Raw genomic sequence first — 21,420 nt, forward strand, 5'->3', positions numbered from 1 at the left:
GGCTTGCACTGTGGAGATATCTATAAGCATAAACCCATCATTTGTGGGTTTCAGGCTAAAACACCCATGGATAATGTCAACTTTTCATTTGCTACTCTGGGGGCTGTGGGTACCTGGCATCCAAAAGGTGAAATATAGCACTGGGGATTTCCACCCACAGTGGACTGGCAGCTCGTCTGCTGTCACTAACAGTCTCCTTGGTAGAAAGCTTTTATGGAAAAGTATCTCTACATGTTGTATGCAGTCTGCATTACTCTTCCCACACAACCAGCCAAATGTATCCTACAACTAATTAGTACACACTTGGATACAATACCAAAGTCTTTTGTCCCTTGAGTAAGTGAAATGCTGGGCATGAAGAATCAGTATCGAGAGGCAAAAAAGTTGCAAGAGAGATATTCCCATATGTTGGAGAAATTTTCCATGGCAAAAGCAGCTAAATGTCTCACTCAGATAAGAGATAAATTGGAATAAACAGCTGTCAGTGTTAAATAAATATCCTGGATAATGTGCAGGACAGAAATAACTACAGCATTGTCAAACTCCTTTCTTCACTTTATTTAGCTGCTCTTGCATGTAGCTCCCAAGCTTTCCACTGCTCCAGTTAGTGAAGCATTTATTTTTGAGTCAGCTGCATTTCTTAAGACTGTAACAACGAAAGGCATTTCCTGAGAAACTCCAAGGATGAGCAGCAAGAAAGAACAACAGCTAACGAAATATGGGACCCTTGTAGTGTTTTTTATCCTGCAAGTTCAGATTTTTGGTTTTGATGTTGATAATCGACCCACAACAGATGTCTGCTCTACACACACAATTTTACCTGGACCAAAAGGTGAGGAATTATCAGGTTGCTAATGCTGAGACCAGTACTTATAAAGGCTGGTTTTTTTATCAATAGAGACTTGGAGGGCTTGTGGCATGGGCTGGGCAAGATGTGAAATATTGCAGGCTGTACAAACATCTAGTAAACTGTAGCTGTAATGGGGGAAAATGAAGAAGCAAGGACATTTAAATTTTCATTTCTTTAGTTTCTGGTACAGTGTCACGTATTTTCATATAAGTTAGAGGTGTCTTTTTGCATCTTCCTTCACCTACACAAATCTTCTGTTATTTCTTGTGCTCATCACACAATAAAAACAGCTAACAGATACAAACTGAGGGACTTGTTTAAAAGTGGGCATGTATTGTGAACTGTTAATGGTCTGCTTTGCATCTACAGATTGGGAGAGATATACAATATTTAAATTACCAAACTGCCATTATTTTCAAATATTTATTTGTAAATACATCTCTATGACATTCATCAGACCTGATCCAGTAGCTCTTGTTGAATCTAACGGGACCTTTGCTAGAGATTTAACAATTACTAGATCAACTCTGGCATGCACAGGTCTTTTATCTTTAAAATACTTTGCAAATATCTGAAACCAAATTTTCTGCATTAACTTACTTTTTCTGTAAGACAACTAACATCAGTGGAATTGCCTGAAGGGTATCTTATTAGGTCCCTGACATACAAATCTATCTTGCAGTGACAGATCTAAAATATATATTCCACACCATGGCTATTGCAGTTTCAAACTATTGCTTTCTTTTTAGTAATTCATTGTATTTTTCTATATGCTACAGACTGAGAGGGAAAAAATGCAGCTGATTTAAATTTAAAACAGAAAAATATTATCAAGTCAAGAGCACTGCTACAGACTCATTTGTTTTTATGATGGATTATTCAAATGCATGTTGCTTAAAGGACCATTTTTAATCAGGAAATTAATTTCTTTATGATTACAATCCAAGCTTAATTTTTTGCTGCCACAGCATATATGCAGAGAGATGTAATGATCCCCAAGGGAGCTAGTGGGTGTTGGTTTAGTTAGTATCTAAGTAATGGCAGGATGGAGAACAAAGTTTGACAGAATTGTGTTTAACAAGTCACAAGGCTAATGAGGGGGTCTCATGACAGCACAGAGTAGCTGGGACTCCAGCTGGCTTCTGTGGCCTACCTTGTATAGGGAGCATTTGAAGGGTAGATGTTATTATTCTTTGTAAGTGCAGTACTGAGAAAATCAGGATTTAGTATTACCAGTCCTATTTTTCCTGGCTGACATCAAGACACAAGATGAGACCAGCAGTTTATTGGCACAGCTCAGTCTACTACTTTAGATCACCATCCCCAAGATCCATGATTGGTAGAAGGAGTATTGAGTATAAATCACCTCAAAATTACAAGTTCATATCCACTGCAGGTCAGCAAATACATTTTGGAGACTATGTGATATGATCCTATAAGATTAATTTCAGCTCCTACCAGAGCTGAGCTCATCCAGGACAGTTACAAGTAGTCCTTAATAGCACTGGTTGTTTTAACTTCCAGTCATCTGGGCAAAGAAAGACCAAGCAGGCTGAGTGTATGAACTACCCTGTTACTACTCAGGCATCCCTTGTAGCCAAGGATGAAACATGCTTACCTAATATGCCAGAAGAAATGTCCTGCTGTCAGTTTTCCTTCATCCATCTTATGTGTATGACTCAGAGCACATGATCCCAAGTTTATGACCACAGCCACAGGCAGAACTTTACTGTTTAAACTCTAAGCTTGATAATGGACAAGCCTCTGACTTTTGCTGCTGTAGTTTTTTCTCCCTGTGCTACACCTCTTTTGTCCCTTTGCTCACTGTTCTCTTAAAAATGGGTTTTGACTCATCCTAAACAAGTTTTACCCCGTCACCTCCACCTGTTCAGCATCTCAGCTATGGAAAAACAGGGTGGTGCTCCCAGAAGACAGAGGTGCTGATCTCACACACTACTTTGACCAGCTGTTTCTACCACTACAGGTTACATTCCTGTTGTGGCAACTTCCTCCTTCCATGAGAACATGGAAGTGACTAATGGGCCAAAGCAACTAGAAATGCAAGGAATGAAAAGGTATTCAATAGTTGTAAGGCTTCCTACTCTTGTTCCACCTCGCCTATCCCAGTGCAAGGCATAAATTGTTATAGGCTAGATCCAGTCTGTGTGCTCCAAGTGGGATGGAGCCCGGTGCTGTGCAGCAGAGACAGATGCTGCTGTTTCCATCCCACAGTACAGCGGAGAGTAGAGCACTGAGGGAGAAGTGGGGGTTTGGAGAATTCAGAATTTATAACTCTTTATTGCCTGCACTATTGGAGGCTGCATGACTCAATCCTCTAGGCATTCACAGTTGCTACAGGAACAAGCTCTCAACCTCTTCACATGCTCACCCTGAAAATCACCTGTTCAAGATGGGTTGTGAAGACAGGCCACTTACACAATCCACATGTAACTTGTCCAAGTTACTTTGTGCACGCCATATTCTTCCTCTTCAAAAACATCTCTATGTTATGCTCATACCTGAGATGTCACAAGATCAGTATGACATGAGCAATGGGATAAAAAAAAAGGGTAATTTCAGGCTGATTACCAGAAAAGTCTGCAAACCACCTGTGACAGCCCCACCAACTCCCAGAAAACATGAAGCAAAACCAGAGGCCATTGTGTACAACAGTAAGAGCTAGAAAATACTCTGCAAGACTGCAGTCTCCCAGGAAGAGAAGGAATGCAGTGGATGTCCTGTCAGGTTTGCAGGTTGCGCTGCAAAGACAGCAGTGTGTCTGAGCTCCAGTGCCCGGTGCAGTGAACCCCACAGGCTTCAGCCCCACCTCTGGAGCTCACACGGGGCTCTCCAGGTGCTGCTGTCCCCCCCAGCTGCTGGTTCCCCTCACTGGGGCAAGCAAATGAAACCTGAAGCCTGTTTGCCAAGAATTATGCAATGCAATTTATCAAATTTTTTCCAGAAAAGCAGAAAATTAAAAAGAAGAGAGAGGCAGAAGTTGTCACTCGTCTCCATTTCCTTTTCTAGGCAACACTCAGGTCTCTTCTCAAAAAGAGGGGATTATTTTAAATGAAAAGACTCTACTGCAATGGCTGCCTTGTACTGCCTTCCTGAAAAAAGATTTGAGGTACACAGCCAGCTGGCTTATATGGCAGTAAAGAACAGAAATGTGTGAGGCATTTTCTAGGATTCTTCTTGAAATACCCTAGGAACACCCCTGCCCCTCTTATCCCCTCTTATGCCCTGCCCCTGCCTATTAAAAAAAAAAAAAAAAAAAAAAAAAAAAAAAAAAAAAAGAGATTTTCTGTGTTTGTAACTAGTGATTTTTGATGTTTGACCCAAGAAAGATGTTAGGGACAACCTGGTCCTAGCTGGGCAGTTGTGGCACAGAAACTCTGAAAACTTACATCAGCTGACACTGATTCACAGCTGAGTAACTGGGGCAATAATGATCGTGTTCTGTACTTCATTGACTTCTTGAGTTCAAAGAGAACCAAGAAATGAAGTATAAATGAAACAATGAATTTTCCAGGGCAGCTAGGTTCTTGGCCTAGCAAAAGTAGTCATGGCTCTATTGCTTACTTTCTACCATTCCAAGCCTGGAAGCAAAGCAGGCTGGCTGCTGAGGAAGGGGACTGTGGGGAGGCAGCAGCTAACAGTGAGAGCAAAGGCACAGCTGGTGTGGCCCTGGCAGCACCAGGAGGCTCAGGCTCTGCTCCCCTGCACTCTGCCTTTGAGGGGTGTCCCAGCTCAGTCCTTTCTTCCAGCCTGCTCTCCCCTGGAGACTGCAAGCTCTGATCTGCAAAGGAAGTTTTAAGTGGGCTGTTGACATAGATGAGACAGAAGTTGACCTGTTGCGAGTAAATCAATAACATGAGGGTAGAAACAAGCAGAGGACAACCAAAAACTCTGACTTCTGAACTCCCATTAAATATGTGAGCAGGGGCTGGCTTCACATGGATTCATGGGCTCTCAGCACTTCAGAAGAACTGGCTCTAGATCGTGCTATCTGTCCCTGATCCCAGTTCATTTTCTTTGAAATCCAAACACAAGAACTTTAAAGTCTTGAATCAGATCCAGGTTGAGAAACTGGAATAAGATGAAATCTGAAGAGCACTGGGAGTTTCCCATAGCAGTTTAGATGTAAAATGTTTCTTTATCATTATTTCTGACAAATGATGCTTTTAAACTCTGTGACATTGGCTGGTACCTCAAAATAGCATTTACTGTGGTCACCAGTATAGCTGTCCATCTCTCAGCTTTAATTGTGCTTACGCAGTTCCACTCCTGGAAAATCTCAAACTCTTTCAGAAACCAGATACGCTGCTATCCACGTTGCCTTCCAAAAATATAAAATGCTTTACCACATCCTATAGCTGTTCAAATCTATAACTAAATTTCCCTCTTAGTGCCTCATTTTTGATCTGAAGAGTCCTTTAATTTCAACACATAATTCTATTTTTCATGGCTTCCAGAATTCCTTGTTTTAGCACACAGTAAATTTCTGGAAATTATCAGCCTGAGCTACAAAGCTCAGGGGACTTAAAAACATAAATTCAAGAGATAGAGGGTCTGTATTTCTCACCAATGGCAGTCTGATTCCTCACTGAAGCCACCATAATTCATGGGTCTCTGAGATCATGTCAGAATGGCAGCGCAAGAGGCTGGGAAAATCACATCAGGCAGACCAAGTAAAAGGAGAATCAAGAATGATTGAAATTATTTCTGTGTTATTAAATAAATAATGTATATTCCATTCTTGCAAAAGGTCCACATTTTCAAATAGTACAAGTCAGCAGAGGTTCACTGAGCCTACTGAAGGCTTGGGTATGCCTCATGCAATGAAATATGAGAGGAGGGTATTTCTAATGAAGTCAAATTTATAAGTAGAAAAGCAATCACAGAATACATTTTTTTTTTTCTTGAAGATTCTTTTTATTTTACAAGGGAAGGGCTTGTATTGTCTAATTTGAACCTGGGTGAAGAAAGATAGTATGTATAAGAATGGTGCATATGTAGGAGCCCTGCATGTTCCTGCAGGGCACCTGGGAAGGGGACCATGGGTGCAGTTTCACCCTACAGCTGAACATACTACTCAGCTCTCAGGTTTTCTGACAAAAAAGGAGGCCAAACATCTTCTTTTTCTTCTACTCTGACCATGTGGTCCCTGCTTTACCTTGTGCTAGCTCAGCTATTTCACAGACTCCCAGAATATTATGAGTTGGAAGGGACCCACAAGGATCATTGAATCCAGCTCTTATGTGAATGGCCCACCTAGGGACTGAACCCAAAAATCTCGGCATTGTCAGCACCGGGCTCTGGCCAAACCAGACTCTTCACTGAGCTGCTTCAGCTCACTCATTAAAAATGTGTATCTGCCTTATTGATATTCCTCTGTTTAAGGAGATTAATTTCTTCAAAATAGGGTGAAAAGAGTGCTCAACATCGGGCAGGGGGAAGGGAGGCATGCAGGACAGTGCTGGGAACTGAGGGGAGGAGGAAGGACAGGGAAGGGAACATCACGTCAGATAGGCAGCTGATGTCAAGAAATCCTGTCCTCACTAGCCAAATGCAGCATGAAAGCAAGAATGCACACTGTTATGGGAAATTTGCTAAGGATCTAAAAGACACTGAAAGTGAAATCAGAGGAAATTTTGAGTCTTTCCATTGACGTAACTGTGACGCGCTCATATATTGGAAATACAAACAGGGCTGTTTGCTTATTTCTTAAAGTCTGTGACTCCCTCTAGTGACAAACCCTCTCGGCAGATACCGGTAATGCCCATGTGCTGCAAAGGTTCTTCCTGCTCAGGTCACTCTGTCCCAAGCTACACAGCTAATCCTGTGAGGTTCTTCCAGGAGGGCAGGCATTCAGTTGCTCCTGTAGGGTTCTCAATGCTTCAGAATTATGCTCATCTCCTTATCCCTTCCAGTTTGGATAAGGAGAGACAGAAATCACCTGTACTTTTCACGTTCAGTCTCTGGAAGTGGGGAGGGTCCGTCTGCCGCCCACAAATTCCCACCTGGAGGTGGGACTAAGAGCATGGAACATGGAGCCCTGCAGAACTGTGCCACACGTAACAAATTCCATACCAAGCCTTTGTGCTAGGGCATTGGCTATGCCTAGGAATGATAAATGCATCTAAGGCAAGCAGTGCAAAGCTGCTCGCCTTGCTTGAGAATATCACCATGCGGTATTCTCATCAAGATTAAAAGAAAGATTCTCATCCTTCCCCCCTCAAAGCAAATTAGCCATTAGGCCCAGGGCTTTTCCAAGACTCTTTGGCTGATAGTGGGATTTTTTCAGTTTGGAGTATTTGGTGTAGGAGGACAACTGTGCTGCAGCCCAGCATAAGTGATGTTTCCATTGTTTGAAAGGGTGGGCATGTCTGGATTCAGGAGGGAGACATACCTGCAAAAGAGAGGATGAGAGAGCACTAACATTTCTGTAGTATTTAGCTGACCTGAGGCCACAGCACACCTGACAAAGTGGTCCCAGGGAGTCTCTTAGGACAGGTCCAAATGTGCTGAGAGGTACTAATGCACAAGCCCAGTTCAGCGTCTCCTCTCAGCTTTAGCCTTCAGACACCTACAGAAATGCTCTCACTCTGATGCAGATAAACGTGGGCTCTGAAACCCCCAGGAACTACACCCAGGTTCTCCAAGAGCCATGGTCAGCCCTTGATTACAAGAGTTGGAGAGTCACTAAATATCTGTGAGCAAGATCTGTGCTCTTGAAAACGTCCTAAGTTCATAAATACAAACCAGATAAATTGCCTACAAAAAATTCAGCAGGGAAATCTAAGTCACTTGAAGGTCAATAAATTCTTACTAATTAAATTCTTACCAAAGGCAACCTCTCAACATTTAGTTATTTAGTCTTATTTAGCCAAACTCCAAAAAAGACAGAGCCCCTTTCAACAGGCTAAAAATCTTACTGGTAATTGGACCTTCAGCATTTTCCTGAGCTTGTTTACAGAAGGTCTGTGGCTCCCTCTCAATTACAATTAAAATTTTCTAATGGCTGCAAAATTTACTTACTTCTTATGGTTTCTGCTCTTCTGCCTTGCAAAGTCCCAAGCTGGAAGAGTCTAGTGATTTACTGCTTCAGGTGTTTCTTCCAGCAATGTGGTATTTCACACCTGTGACACACAAGAAACCAATCAGCTTGAAGAAATACTAACAAGGCTGAGAAATAGTCTTACTTTAGTTAATCTATCCAAGTGCTTCTTCACCCACGCTTCAAATGCCAGTGCCGTATAATATCTGACATCTCTGCAACCACAGCTTTAAAGTGACAATCTACTAATTAGGTTAAAATTTAACCTGACACTGCCCCAAGTGCAAAGCAGCACAAAGGAGAGGTTAGCCTCTAGGTACAGATAACAAGCATATGAGGTCAGGGATCAGAAAATTTGTGTTGCACAAAGCACAGTACTATGGAACTCAAAAAAACAGTTCAGAGTACTAGCAGGACAGATATTTTTTTCCTAGAAGATTAAAATTTAAAAAAGGGTGGCTAATGCAGTGGGATGGCTAGTACACATGAAGTCTCAGAGGAAAGGGAGGAATACTTATGGTAAACTAGAAATAAAGCCAACTCAACCCCTGCCCAAAACAGTCAGCCAACCTCTCACACTCTCTCCTACCTGGCTGCAAATCACAGCAAGACCACAAGAGGGAAGCACAACCCAAGAGTTCACATTTCGTGCCAGAATTTGAGATCACAGCACACAGCAGCTCAAGGAGGACAGAGCACGTTTCGTATCAGCAGGCACTGGGCTTAATCTAGTCGTAAATTAACAACAAAATGGTATCAATAACTAATACTGTTTGTTTCTACCCTTGTTTTGTAATGGCTTACGTATTCTCAGATGACAGGTGGGGAGAAAAGCAGGATTACCCTCTCTTATAGACAGACAAATTATTTTTCTTCCCATTTTCCTGGATATGAAAAGTAAGACAGAGTGTGGCAGGCTTCTTTACACCAAAATGAAACCGGTGATGGAACTTATTTCCCTCTCCCTTAGGCTTTTAGAGGTCTTAAGCAAAAATTTGGGTCACATAAGGTGTTAATAAAATTTGAGGCACTCCCTGACCTCTGGAAATCTCCAGAACAAACTTGGCCACACCTTTCAGTCCTCTCCCCTGTCAGCTCTCAGGCTGATGGTCCATACAGGACAATGTAGCTTCAACTCCAGCAGCCCTAGGTGTGAAAATCTTGTTACAAAGTCCCTCAGGAAAAGTCACTGGATCTTTCAGTGGCTCAAAATATTGAAACTGAGACAGGAATAAAACACCTTTAGAAAATAATCACAGCTTCTCCACTTGTATGTTGACTTTCTTTCCTGGGTTCTATTTTTAGAGGAAGGAAGGAAGGAAGGAAGGAAGGAAGGAAGGAAGGAAGGAAGGAAGGAAGGATCGATCTTGCACAGAGATCTTCCTTCTGCAAACAACAGTACTTCCATAGCTTTTAACTCTACAGAGCAGCCTGCAGAGAATAGAACTGGCTGATCTGAGAAAGGTGAGGAGGACTGCCAGGATGACAAGCCCTGGTTTGGAAGGTCAGCAGGAATATGGTTTGTTTTCCGCAGGCCAAGGAATCTCCCTCAGCAGCTTTTATACCAGACCCAGAATTACAGCATATTTTACTCAAAGGAATTCATTGCACAGGGAAAGGCTGGACATGAAAAGCCTCTCCCATCTCCCTTCCTTATCAGAGAACATGGTCCATTTGTGAAATATTGCCATATTGCATTTCTAGTCAAGATTCATCCAGCCTTTCTAGTCTTTGGATCATGCATTGCCTCCTTTCTATTATGACATATATTTCCCCCATATGGGTTTACAGACAATGATGAGATCAGCTCTTAAGCTGTTCCCAAATTGTCCTTTCACAAGCCCTTTATCACCCTCTGGGAACTTTTCTGAATTTCTGAACTACTGAAAAGTGACTTTTGCACCTTCACAGGGGTTTCATACATGGATTTGGAAAGAACAATTTCCTCTTGTTAGCACTGAAATCAACAGCAAAATTAAACCATGCATTCTCTAGCTCTGCTGTTTGGTGGTCAGTAGAATCATAAAACCATAGAATGGTCTGGGTTGGAAGGAACCTTAAAGGTCATCTCGTTCCAATCCCCCTGCCATGAACAGAGACACCTTTCTGTGAGACCAGGTTGCTCAGAGCCCCATTCTGCCTGGCCTTGAACACTTCCAGGGATGGGGCATCTGCAACTTCTCTGGGCTAACCACCCTCACAGTATGGAATTTATTTTTAATATCTAACCTAAATCTACTCACCTGCAGTTAAACTCATTGCCTCTTCTCCTGTCCTTGTAAAAAGTCTCTCTCCATCTTTCTTGTAGGCTCCCTTCAGGTACTGGAAGGCTGCAATTAGGTCACCCCAAAGCCTTTTTTTTTCCAGGCTGAACAAAACCAAATCTTCCAGCCTCTCCTCATAGGAGAGGTTTTCCATCCCTCTGATCAACTTGGTGGAGTCCAGAGCAACTCCTCTGGACTTGCTCCAATAGGTCCATGTCCTTCCTCTGTGTCCTTCCTCATCAGAGGTGGATGCAGGTGGGGTCTCACCAGAGCAGAGGGAAGGGACAAAATCACCTCCTTGACCTGCTGCCCACTCTGCTTTTGGTGGAGTCCAGAACATGTTTGACTTTCTGGCCTGTGAGTGCACATTGTCAGCTCATGTCCAGCCTCCCACCCACCAGCACCCCCAAGTCCTTCTTGGAAGGACTGGAACTCAGTAAAAGCAGGCATCCTTTCATCAGCTCCCAGCTCAGACCCACAGCTTCAGCTGAATATTTAAGGAGCTTGGCTTTTAGAAATATACACTAGCTTTTACAGTATTTTTAAGACCCAGTGAAAAGAGACATGTTTAAAATTTATATTGCTGACTGCTTTTAGACTTTTCTTTTCCTACGTTACCTTTGGAAGCTGGTGTTAAAAAAAAAAAGAGCCTGAGTGAGCCAGCACACACCACATTGTTTCCTCCTTGTCCACCCCTTCAGCAGCAATTGTTTCCTCCCTTCAATGTGAACTGAAGTTCAGCCCTTTATCTTCCTTGGCCCACTGACCTTGCCCCCAAAGGGCATCCTGACCAACAGGGTGAGTCTGCCCTTCACAAGAGAGTCCCAGCATGGAAGGGCTTTTTCAGCATAAAGGGACAGGCTCAGCTCAGTCCATGTAACTGGAATGGAAAGGAGCCAAACAGCTAAAACTAAATTTTATGTGCTGCAATTCATGTGCAGCACTTCTCATCTGCTATCACTCTGCAGAACAGCCCATGACAAGCTACCTCTGACTACAGAAGTAGAAGGCAAATCAGGAATGAGTGGGCAGTATTTTTCAGAAAAAAATAAGAACAATGTAATGATCAGTCTTAAAGCAACCATGGGAAGGTACTTTCTCCCCAGCACATTAAAAAAATCATTGAGCTATTTGCCACAAGATATTTATTAAAAGGGCCAAAGGTATAAATGGGTTTAAAAGGCACAAGGTTAATTGGTGGAGAGAAGAATCACTAGTGGTTGTTCATGAGGGGAGGGGATGCAGTGCTTGGCTCAGGTAAGCACTGAAACTATTGCTGTGAGTGGAATGTGAGCCCAGGAAGTGGCTGCCTGGGCTATAGTCACCCTCAGTACACCTCAGTGCCCTGCACACTTTCTGCTGGGGCTGCAGGAACACCCTTGGTGAGACAGGCTATTGGTCTTGTCACATAGTGCTGTTCTGTCCTCACCTCTCTGGCTGATATTCAGAAACGCTTCCCTCCTTTGGCTCTCCATGCACTCCATGAACGACATGCACTCCATGAACAACAGCCTTCTCCCCTCCTGGGCAGCAGGCACAGACACAACTGGCTGCCACTACCACGTGAGATCCTGGCTGAGCCAAGAGGCTGTGGCACTGCTTCCCACTGCAGAGCAAGGCTCATTGCCAGCACAGGCAGGGAACAATGGGAGAGGCTCTGGAAGGCTGCCCATGTTCTGTGATCACCCGTTGGTGCAGGCGAGTTGTGTGACTCTTCCCCACCTCTGCTGGGGGGAGAAAAAAAATCTTTCTATCAGGATCTGGCTCCAAACTAAGAAGATGACAAAATCATCTTTAGTCCCCCTCCTTCCCTTCCATGCAAAGCACCATTGTATGCTACTTGTGGAAGGAAATAACATTTATTTCTGACTAATTGCTGCCTTGCACCTTTACCCTATACACTGCACAGTGAGAGACTGTCTTCTAGCAGTGAAAGTGCTTATACAGAACTATAGAGGAACCTGTGTAATAGGGTCTCAATCTCATTTAGAGAAATCTCTACCATAATAAATGCAATGATTTTGCCTCTTACAGATATTCTGTCTATGACCTTTCAAAATAAAGCATTGGAGCAATTGCAAAACAAGTTTCTTGTATCAACATACAAATGCCATCTGTCAAAAAATGAAGGCAAGAATTGTGTCACATTAAGTGCCAGGGTCTATGTCAAGATCTATTTCAACATATTTACATTCCTCTCATTCCAAAAGCATCTGCATACCCTGAACACAGAGTCACTAGGAATGGAATCACTAGGAACAATTAACAAACACCTGTTGCCTCCCTTGGCAGTTTGCCCCAGTGTGCTCAAGTTTCCCAATACCAAAAGATTGGTTTATTTATCTGCTTTATAGCTAATAATGCTGGAAGTGTAGGAGTATGAATTGCTGTTGTATAATTTTCATGTTGTAACAGCCTCTCTGAAAGGGAAAGTCCTTAGCTTTTCCTATTGATGGTCAGATTCCTCATCTCTTTTCTGAAAAGTTATCCCATGGCTGCTGTGCTTTCAATGTCAAATAAAAAGAAATCAGTAGGGCAAAAAAACCCCCATGAACTTTTCTTTCTGAATGTGTTTAGTTGTACTTACTGCACTGAGAGAAATGTACCATGATGTTTTATTTTCTGGTTTTTTTTTGAAGGGGATGAAGGTGAAAAGGGAGACAGAGGAGAAGTAGGCAAACAAGGAAAGGTTGGACCAAAAGGACCAAAAGGTATTTATGATGGTTTGTTGGCTATTGCTGGCATATGAATATCATTATAAACAACTGTATGTATGTATGACTGTCATGAGTGTTATTCATAAAACCTAGATCATATACATAATCAGAAAGATTACTCTTACTGAAATTAACCTTTAATTGAAATTGAATTTTGAGCATTATTGCCTAGCAATATGTCAGGGTGCTCAATAAAATTTGGTTTCAGTTGTCTGTATTCTGCAGACAAAGCAAACAAAGCCATACACACACAAATAAAAAGTTCCTCTGATCAAACAGCATCCAAATGAGAACAAGGAGTTGCAGATATTTCAGGACTTGGCTCAATTTAGTATGTCCTATATCCACAGTGTGACCTGGGCATATCATTTGGAGGCACCAGATATGACCATGTCCACCTTGTTTGCATACTCTAATTTGAAAGTTTAATTTATCTTTAGAGTTTAATGATAATGCATATCCAAAATCTTCCTTCCTTGACTGTGGCTTAAGATTAGGCAGGAAAGCTTTTACTTTAAATCACTCTGTTATTATTGTTATAATAAAAAACTTCTTCCATTTTAAAATGCATTCTTACAATTTTGCTTCTTACCTTAAAATGAACAGCAGGTAAGATACAAGGAATTCAGGGGATCAACAATTTACAAAGCATCTTAAAGTCCTTTTGCAAACTGAGATTCTCTAGATTGGCCTGTCATCATTAGACAGCTATTTCAGAACTTACACTATTTATTAATCAATTTAAAAGGACACCTGTTATTTTGGTGCTCTGAAGACTGAGAAAACACATACAGCAAAATTAGTAGCTCCCTACTTGCAGTCCTGCTTTAAGAAGGACTCCTAGCAAAGCCACACGGACTTAGGAAAGTGTTCTGCCTGGGGTGGAGAAAAATAAAAGGTGCCAGCTTGATTTGACTGTGAAGTAAATCACTAGCAGATTTAGTTTCTATTTTCTCTATGACAATATGATGTTTGAACGGGCAATTCTATTAAGGTTCTATGCCATGTCCTACTGTCATACCCTACCGGAGCGGAGATCTGGCTGCACTCTCCCAGATATCCTCAGGGCTGTGCTCACTTCACTTTGCCACACAGACAGACTGGCCACACACAGGAAAAACAGCAGCAGTAGAGACATAAACAATGCCTCAGAAAAGAAATTACAGCAACCACCCATACTCATTTCTTCTTCATTTCTTCTCTTAGGAAACAAAGGACCAGTGGGCGATATTGGTGACCAGGGAATGCTTGGTAAAATTGGTCCAATTGGTGGAAAGGGTAAGCTCTGGTCTGGGAATTTTCTTGGGGTTTTTTCCCTCAAGGTAAATATGTGCTTTATGAGAGCTCCAGATATGGTGCAATATTAGATAATGGTACAACCAATGCTCTCCAAATAAAGTTATGCATAAAGATTGGTATGAGAGTGAACTGAAATACCTTAGTTTTATTTCTTCATGCAATATATCCAACTAATTTGGCAAAAATAATTTCTTTTATGAGTCAATTCATCAATTCTCTTTGATGGATCTAGTTGAAGGTGTTTCTGCTCATTGCATGGGGATTGGACTAGATGACCTTTAAAGGTCACTTCCACCCCAAACTATTCTACAATTCTGTGGTAAAAGAAGAGGAAGAAATCCAGTTCCTGTGAAATAAATCCTCTGAGCACTCTAAGAGACAAATTTGTGCCTTTGATTTGGATGCTAAAGACCTAAGTTAATGTCCTGCTGCTGCAGAGGATAGCACACTTTGTCACCTGCACTGCTGTGAGTCACATGAGCAAGCAATGCACAGGACATCCCTGCCCTGTTAAGGAATGAATTCAGGAATTTTAAGAAGGTGCTCACATAAGCAGGGATGGCAACTACTTGCAAATCAAGGTAGACTCCAAATCTGCCTGGACAATAATTTCAAGAAACTGTGCTCTATTTATCTAGAGAAGAAGCTCAGGCATTCCTTTCTGATATTCCTAAAGAGCTACTTAGGAAGGAATATTACTTCTGCCACAAGGAGGCCTGCCTTGAAAGCTGATCAGCGACACCACCACTGCCAGGAGAACTCTGGGGTCTCAGACCAGCACATCAACTTGGATATACTGTTGGGTGGGTGGAACAGCCTCTCTGGAGAGCTTCTCAAACCACTGTTTTTAATAAATGTTTCATGGCCTCCAGCCAGCCTCAGTATCAGGCAAGAAGAAAATATTTTGACCTGAGGGATTAATTTTCAGAAGTACCTAGAAAACTGAAAACTCAGAGAGTTATCTCCTAAAATGTCTTCAATCTCCAAAGGAGACAAAATGAACAATCTCACAAGTTACTTTTCTTTATCCAAAAGTAAACCAACATTCTGAGCTTTTAAATCAAGTTCTTCTTTAATCTGAATGCACAATTTATTGTCCCTGTACAGTTTTTTCTCATTTTCTTTATTTGCGGAAGCAAAGGTCACTGTTTAAATCTATGACTAAACATTGGAGTTCTTAATGAAACAAGCCTGAAATTCCAGCTTGCAAGTGTGCAGTGTCAAGCACTGCTAATTAAAATGACAGCCCACATCTGAATTCTTTAAAAAAACACAACCATATAAAGTAAAAAGTACATTAAAATGTGGTCATCAATGAGGCAGAATAATTATTAGTATGTTTTGACCTCTGAAGGTTTTATTCATAAAAGAGCTGACATGAATTTCAGATTAAGTCCAGCTGTTCCTGACCCAAATTACAACTGAGATTTTTTAAAGAACAGGTCACCTCCAGTTATACAGTCGCAGAGCATTTGGAGAAGTATTTCTATCCTTTTTATAATTTACAAAAGAGAGGGAAAGCAGTTGGATGCAAATAAATCACATTTCCATAAACTGAACTGAAGTGCTGCTCCTTAATGACCTCCCTCCATGCAGGTGCCAACTGCTGCCTGCACACGCAATCTCTTGCACGCATGAATTCAGTGGCTCAGAGCACACCTGCTGCCTCATCTCACCATGGAGCTACTGAACCTGGGGAAGGGCTCTGCCCTGCAGCCCCTGAGAGAACCCAGATCTCACCTTTTCAAGATTTCTTAAGTGCTTTCAGCCTCTCAGGATCATTTTGCAGTTTACATTTAAAGTAAGTGGTACCAGGAACCAGCAGCACACAAGATGCCTGTGTTATCAGTGAGTTAGCTATTAAAGGGTTTTCATTTCCATGCACCAGAATTAATCTTGGTTTGTTTAACTTGGCACATCTTCCAGTACAGTCCATCAGAGCTTCCTATCAAAAGCACATTGTTAATATATTATTAAATAGGTTTTTGGATATGCTTCCCTGACACATGCACTGTCTGAGATCTCAGAATATATTTTCCTCTTTATTCAGGTGACAAAGGAGCCAAAGGCTTACCAGGGGTTTCAGGAAAAAAAGGAAAAGCAGGTATGCTGTGCATCCTTCTGGGCAGAATGGTCAAATCTGCTGGATCTTTGATTTCAGGGTTGGTTTGTATGGAATTCCATTAAATTTTGAGGCCCAAGGAAAATAGATTGAAAGGCGCAAGGAAAATAGATGGAGTGTAATTGAGGCCCAAGGAGAACAGATGAAACGTAATTCATCATCAAAATGTTTTGTTGAACAAAATAAAGGATAGTGTAGGGACATGACTGATTCTTATGTATACATCAGTATACACAAAATATGAAGTCACCCAAATTCATGGGCAATATTTGGTATCATAAAAACTAACAAACAGGCCAGCAGTATGCATTTTAACTGGATACTAGAAGAAAGTTTCTTAGTATCAAAGGAATTAAGCCCTTTAACAGTTTCCTAATAGGAGCATGGGGATTAAAAAGTAAGTGATTTTAAACAGAAACATAATCTGCTGTCAAATTAATGCAATGCATTTGCTTACAGGAGGAGAATTTGACTCGGATGAACTAGAAACCTAGTAACCTTGAATGGTTACCCACCTGGAACATATACTAGTGTTTATTTTTAAGAGATTGCATATAAAATGGCCATTTGGTGCTTAATGGAAAACTATCAGCAACTTATTTTCTTTCTGAAAAAAACAAAAGAACAAACAAAACCTCTAGCAAGCCAAATTCCAGTTAAAAAAAAGGATTAACTGAGACTTCAGTGCTTGAAATATATTGATTATTTGGATTGGTATTAACTTGCTTAAGCCAGTTAGCAAGGGAGTGTACAGAGTGTACAGAGCCAAAACATTAAACACTTTGATCAACAGAAGTGTAGCCAGTGGGGTAAGGCGAGACTGGCTCTCCATAAGTGGAGCCCAGGTCTTCAGAAGCTTTGGAAGTGGGATACAGGTGACTCTCCATGCACACACACACCCCCAAATGCTTCCAAATAGGTAAATGCTCTGTCTTTTGTATTGCATCAGGCACGGTCTGTGACTGTGGAAGATACCGCAGATTTGTTGGACAACTGAATATCAATGTTGCTCGTCTTAACACATCCATCAAGTTCGTGAAGAATGGTAAGGATCCTTATGTATTTGAGGGGATTTATTTGACTCCAATGACAGATATCACTGCTATTCTTCTACCATTGTTGCTCTATGGAAGTGTCCACGGATGACCCAGAGAGAGGGTCTGCTCTTTCAGGCACTCTGAAAACCCATAAGGATAAAAGGATCAGATGACTAAAGCAAAAAAAAGAAAAATTACAGAAGTTATCAACAGCACAAGAGAATACATCATGAAAAGCACAAGGAATTATTTGCTAGCCACCTCTGCACTGTCATTGTGCTCAGGTTTGGTAGCCAGTCAGGCAATATAAGGGAGAAGTTTGTGCCAGTCTGCTCCAGAGAGGAAGGAAGAGCAATAAGAATCTCTTGATCTTTCTGCTGCCCGGGAAGACTGCAGACTCAGTTCTCCTAATGCTCCCCTCAGTGCACACACAGTTTTCCTGTAACAAGGGACCAACACTTGAGGCTATGGGTTATAAGAAGGCACATTTGCAGGCAGTGCTGTTGGATGGGCAGTGCAAACTGCCCCACTGAAAGGAAGGGAGTTTTCTGGCATAAAAGTGATAAAGTGATGAGCATAAAGTGAGACAGCTCTACCACTGCTTCCAGGACTAGGGTTATATCAGTAAATTAAATTAATTTGAGACTGTTCTTTGTCACTGCGGGCATCCAGCACAGAACAACACCCATCTATTTTTAAAATTCTACAAAACTGAATGATGTATTATCAACAAGTGTCCCTCTACTAAATTCTAAGCCGTGCCTGGGGTAACTCCTGAATTATTTGGGAGAGTGTTAATTTTCTGAGGCCAAACTCTGATCAGGACCACTCCAATCCATTAGCAGAGACAATCAATTTCCAGCAACTCAGGCATGCTCCTTGGCACTGCTTAATTCACTAGGCTATAAACTCACTGGTTGACAGTCTGCCTTTTAAAGCTGCTGAGCAACCACAATCATCTTCCAAGTCAATGCCACAGTGCTACAGCAGCTCTGAGTATCAGGCCGTATCTAAAATGTCTTATCTTAGCAGTCACATTCATTTTCTTCCACATGGAAAGGGCCTGAAAAGCTATTTATACCGCTGTGTTTCTACCCCTGGGCACTCTTTCACAATTATATTCAAGAACATACAAAGGAATAGGGTGATGCAGAATAAGACATTGCCATTTGACAATTTAGCATGCCTTAAGTTGATTGCTGGACTAAACATCCAGGAAATAAAACTGAAGTGTCACAGGAGATGCACCAATCAGGACTGAGTAGTTCTTGTCCCAATGTGTGCTAAGTGCTTGATAATCCCATTAGTCACATCAATCTCTGATCATGTCCTCATCATTCATCACAAATGAATGGTGGTGGGAATACTCTTCCTCCTTCCCTTTTATTAATTCTAATGTAAAAATCATCTTATTGTCATATTGGAATAGAATAATCTTCAGCATCTGTTGACATGCCACTAAGCAATTTTTCTTCTTCAAAGTTATAGCAGGTATCAGGGAGACAGATGAGAAATTCTATTACATTGTGAAAGAAGAGAAGAATTACAGAGAAGCCTTGATCCACTGCAGGGACAGAGGAGGATCACTGGCCATGCCTAAAGATGAGGCAACAAATGCCTTGATTGCTGACTACATCTCCAACAGCGGCCTGTTCCGAGCCTTCATTGGGCTGAATGACATGGAAAGAGAAGGACAGTTTGTGTATGCAGACAACAGCCCACTGCAGAACTACAGTAACTGGAAGCAAGGGGAGCCTCATGACCCAGCTGGTCACGAGGACTGTGTGGAAATGCTCAGCACAGGAGAGTGGAATGACTCTGAGTGCCAAGTCACCATCTACTTCGTCTGTGAATTCCTCAAGAAGAGGAAATAAAAGAGCCAGAGAATGTGCCTGGCACCTGCTGTACATACAATAACCCATCCTTATTCATTTATGGTAGGCAGAGTAAATTAAGGACAGGAAACCAGGAACAGGGCTCAACCCAGCCTTCACATCACTGGGCTAAGCAAGAGTAACTACTGTTTAGTCATCAGTAACCGTAAAGTCAGCACGGGTCTGCAGGGGGCATCCAGACAGTTGTGAATTTTTATTTCATTTCTACATGCATTTTAGGGTTGGTATTTCTGTGTAATTTAGGGGTAAATTTAGAGCATGCAGAAGTGAATATAATTTCACCAGTTCCAGAAATAGTAAGATCATTGGTATAGGAAGTACTGATGTGGTTTGTGAAGTCCACAGATGGAAAGAGCATGACCTTCATTAATCTCTGACTTGCATAGGGAGTCCTAGTAATTTCCCTTATGACTTCAGAGCTCAAAGTAAAGGTTTTAAGTATCTCTTGAAAAAAATCCTTCTTTTGTTAGAATCATAATTTGAGATGGAAGGTATCTCTTGAGGTCATTTGGTTAAATCTTGCATGCAAAGTAGAACCAACTTCAAACTTAGAAGTTGTTATACCCTCGTTAATTTGGCTGTGGAATTATATTGCCTGATAGACGTTTATCTGGTCTTCTGCAAAGCCTTTGACACGGTTCCCTACAATAACATTCTCTTTAAATTGGAGAGATGGATTCATTGGGTACACTGTAAGGTGGATAAACAACTGGTTAGATGGTCGCATCCAGAGGGTGTTGGTCAATGGCTCAGAGTCCCAATGGACATCAGTGACAAGGGATGTCCCTCAGGGATCTGTACTGGGACCAGCACTATTTAATATCTTCATTGTTGACATAGACAAAGGCATGAAGTGCACCCTCAGCACATTTGCAGATGGCACCCAGCTGAGTGATGCAGTTCACACACCTGAAGGGTGGGATGCCACTCAGAGGGATTTGGATGCCATGAGGGAAGTGGCCCATGGGAACATTATGAGGTTTAACAAGACCAAGTGCAGTGTGCTGCACTTGAGTTGGGGCAACCCCTGGAATCAGCCCAGGCGAGGGATGAAGCCCTGCCCAGCAGGATTGGGGGTGCTGGTGGATGGGAGGCTGGACGTGAGCCATCAATGTGCACTCACAGGCCAGAAAGCCAAACAGGTCCTGGGCTGCATCCAAAGCCCTGTGATTCTGCCCCTCTACTTTGCTCTGGTGAGGCCCCACCTGCAGTGCTGTGTCAGTTCTGGGGTCCCCAGCACAGAAAGGCTATGGACCTGTTGGAGCAAATCCAGAGGAGGCCGTCAAGATGATCAGCAGGATGGAGCACCTCTCCTGTGAGGAAAGGCTGAGAGATTTGGTTTTGTTCAGCCTGGGAAAAAAAAAAAAATTAGGGTGACCTGATTGCAGCCTTCGAGTACCTGAAGGGAGCCTACAAGAAAGATGGAGAGAGACTTTTTACAAGGACATGTAGTGACAGGAGAAGAGGGAATGAGTTTAACTGCAGGAGAGTAGATTTAGGTTAGATATTAGAAAGAAACTCCATAGTGTGAGGATGGTGAGCCCAGAGAAATTGGGAATGCCCCATCCTGGAAGTGTTCAAGGCCAGGCTGGATGGAGCAGTGAGTAACCTGTTCTAGTGGAAAGGTGTCTTGCTCACAGTATGGAGATTGGAACGAGATGACCTTTAAGGTTCCTTCCAGCCCAAACAATTCTATGACTCTACACAGATGAGATCTCGCGTATCTCTGTTTTCAACTCTGTCATCTATCAGGCTGGCCTGAAATATGAGGAATTAATTGTACATAGGCATGCAAGACTACACAGCTTGTAGGCAACCTAAAAACAGACGGAGTGGTTCTGTGTCTGAAGTCCCCAAAATCTGTGACAAGCATACAGAAGTCTAGCACAAAAACAGTGTAAAGAAAGCAACACCATTCCTGTAGGCTGTAAACAGGCACATGTATTATAAGCTATACCATGTGCATTGCTGGTTTAACAAGTGATTCTAGGAACATATTAATTCCCTAATCCAGAAGCCAGTGACGTTTGATGTTTAATGTTAAAATCACCCATGCCTCTGTAACACAAGAAGAAGCTATAGAACAGGTTTTATCCCCCAGGAACCCAGATTCAGGTGTGGTTGAACAAGTTAGTCATGCAGTTCAGAGGGACTCACTAAAAATGATGAGCACAGA

The 21,420-nt window shown here is 42.1% G+C and overlaps 1 protein-coding gene across 1 annotated transcript; it reads left to right on the plus strand.

Annotated features, from left to right (window-relative positions):
* The first annotated feature begins 611 nt into the window (after positions 1–611).
* Positions 612–20,494, plus strand: COLEC10 (collectin subfamily member 10). The gene is made up of 6 exons (XM_041470748.1): positions 612–832; positions 12,814–12,885; positions 14,098–14,169; positions 16,241–16,294; positions 17,262–17,357; positions 18,832–20,494. Exons 1-6 carry the CDS (start codon positions 685–687, stop codon positions 19,221–19,223), a joined length of 834 nt encoding a protein of 277 aa, XP_041326682.1. The 5' UTR covers positions 612–684; the 3' UTR covers positions 19,224–20,494.
* The last annotated feature ends 926 nt before the right edge of the window (positions 20,495–21,420 follow it).

The sequence above is a fragment of the Pyrgilauda ruficollis genome, unplaced genomic scaffold, assembly GCF_017590135.1.
Source record: "Pyrgilauda ruficollis isolate IOZ18807 unplaced genomic scaffold, ASM1759013v1 scaffold25, whole genome shotgun sequence".
Taxonomy (NCBI): Eukaryota; Metazoa; Chordata; class Aves; order Passeriformes; family Passeridae; genus Pyrgilauda; species Pyrgilauda ruficollis.

Excerpts from the sequence above, each read along its gene's own strand:
- COLEC10 (XM_041470748.1), top strand. The coding sequence starts at position 685 with ATGAGCAGCAAGAAAGAACAACAGCTAACGAAATATGGGACCCTTGTA. Across the intron at positions 833-12,813 it reads AATTTTACCTGGACCAAAAG|GGGATGAAGGTGAAAAGGGA; the intron begins GTGAGGAATTAT and ends TTTTTTTTGAAG. Across the intron at positions 16,295-17,261 it reads AGGAAAAAAAGGAAAAGCAG|GCACGGTCTGTGACTGTGGA; the intron begins GTATGCTGTGCA and ends GTATTGCATCAG.